At 43.0% G+C, this 1573-nt stretch overlaps 1 protein-coding gene across 1 annotated transcript; it reads left to right on the forward strand.

The window, feature by feature from the left end:
• The first annotated feature begins 727 nt into the window (after positions 1 to 727).
• On the forward strand, positions 728 to 1315 carry LOC102831226 (interferon omega-1-like). The gene has a single exon (XM_006864462.1). The coding sequence runs from the start codon at positions 728 to 730 to the stop codon at positions 1313 to 1315; it is 588 nt and encodes a 195-aa protein (XP_006864524.1).
• The last annotated feature ends 258 nt before the right edge of the window (positions 1316 to 1573 follow it).

Below are 1573 nucleotides of genomic sequence, written 5' to 3' on the forward strand. Positions count from 1 at the left end.
AAGGTCAGTGGTTACAAATTGGGCTGCTAATCTCAGGGTCATCAGTTCAAAACTACCAGCTGTTCCATGGTAAAAAGATGAGGCTTTCTGCCCCTGTAAAGATTTACAGCCTCAGAAACCCTGTACAGGGTCGCTATGAGTCAGAACCGACTCCATGGCACATGACCACCAAAGATCTGCAGCCTCAAAACCCTGTATAGAGTTTCTATGTGTCAGAATGAATTCAATGGCACACACACAAAAATATACGTATATAGTGTAAATGGGTTTTGTTTTGTTTTTGACTATATGAAAAAGATGTTTCTTATATTTGCATTGGGACACTTCAAGTTTACTAGGAAAGTTAAACTTCTACTGGGAATTGTAAGAGTTTAGAATGGAAACGTCCATAGTTCAAATCCAAAAGTCGCTCCAAGGGAGAGACAAAGATGATGACACTTTCTGCTTCCATGAATATTTACAGACTCAGAACCACTTCATAGAGTCACTACGGGTTGAAATCTACTTGAGGCCAGTGGGTCTCCACTCCCCCCTCAGGCCAGATGGAGAACATGTAAATGAAAACCAAAAAAATAGAAGTAAAACTTGAAAAGAACGTTTAGAAAAGGAAACAACTATGTTCGCTATATAAAAGCCATGACTGAAAGAATGTCTTCACAGAACCTAGGGCTCAAGGTTCAACCAGACATTCAGTTCAGCCAGACCAGCAGTAAACTCAGTTTTCCCAATGGCCTTCCTGCTCTCTCTACTGACAGGAATGATGATGCTCAGCTATGGCCCTGTTCCATCCCTGGGCTGTGATCTCTCTCAGAACCACATCCTGGCTAGTAGGAAGACCTTTGTGGTTCTGGGCCAAATGAGAAGACTCTCCCCTTTCTTCTGTCTGAAGGACAGAAAGGACTTCAGAATCCCTCAGGAGATGGTGGACGGCAGTCAGCTGCAGAAGGTCCAGACCATCTCTGTCCTCCATGAGATGCTCCAGCAGTCCTTCAACCTCTTCCACACAGAGGGCGCCTCTGCTGCTTGGAACACGACCCTCCTGGACCAACTCCACAAAGGACTCTCTCAGCAACTGGATGACCTGGAGACGTGCTTGGTACAGGCAATGGGGGAGGAAGAAGCTGCCCTGGCCATTCAGGGCCCTGTACTGGCTGTGAAGAGGTACTTCTGGGGAATCCGTCTCTATCTGAAAGAGAAGGAATACAGTGACTGTGCCTGGGAAGTTGTCAGAGTGGAAATCAGGAGATCCTTCTCCTTATCAGCAAACCTGCAACAGAGATTAGGAAGAAAAGATGGAGACCGGAGTTCATCTTGACTCAACTTTGACTATATGCAATAATATCACACCTGCATGCATATTTGATCATTTCAAAGACTCTTGTTTCTGTTTTAATGGCAGAATGTATTGAATTGAATTCAGCAATTACTTTATCAGTAGTATTAAGCAAGTGCATGTTAAAGATAGTCAGCTTCAGGGACATCAGTCTTTAGGAGATGACTGCTTTGATTATTTATTTATTGATTGATTGATTGATCTATTTTTTTTATTATTTATGTTTGTTGATGTATTTTG

Source organism: Chrysochloris asiatica, unplaced genomic scaffold (assembly GCF_000296735.1).
Source record: "Chrysochloris asiatica unplaced genomic scaffold, ChrAsi1.0 scaffold00065, whole genome shotgun sequence".
Taxonomy (NCBI): domain Eukaryota; kingdom Metazoa; phylum Chordata; class Mammalia; order Afrosoricida; family Chrysochloridae; genus Chrysochloris; species Chrysochloris asiatica.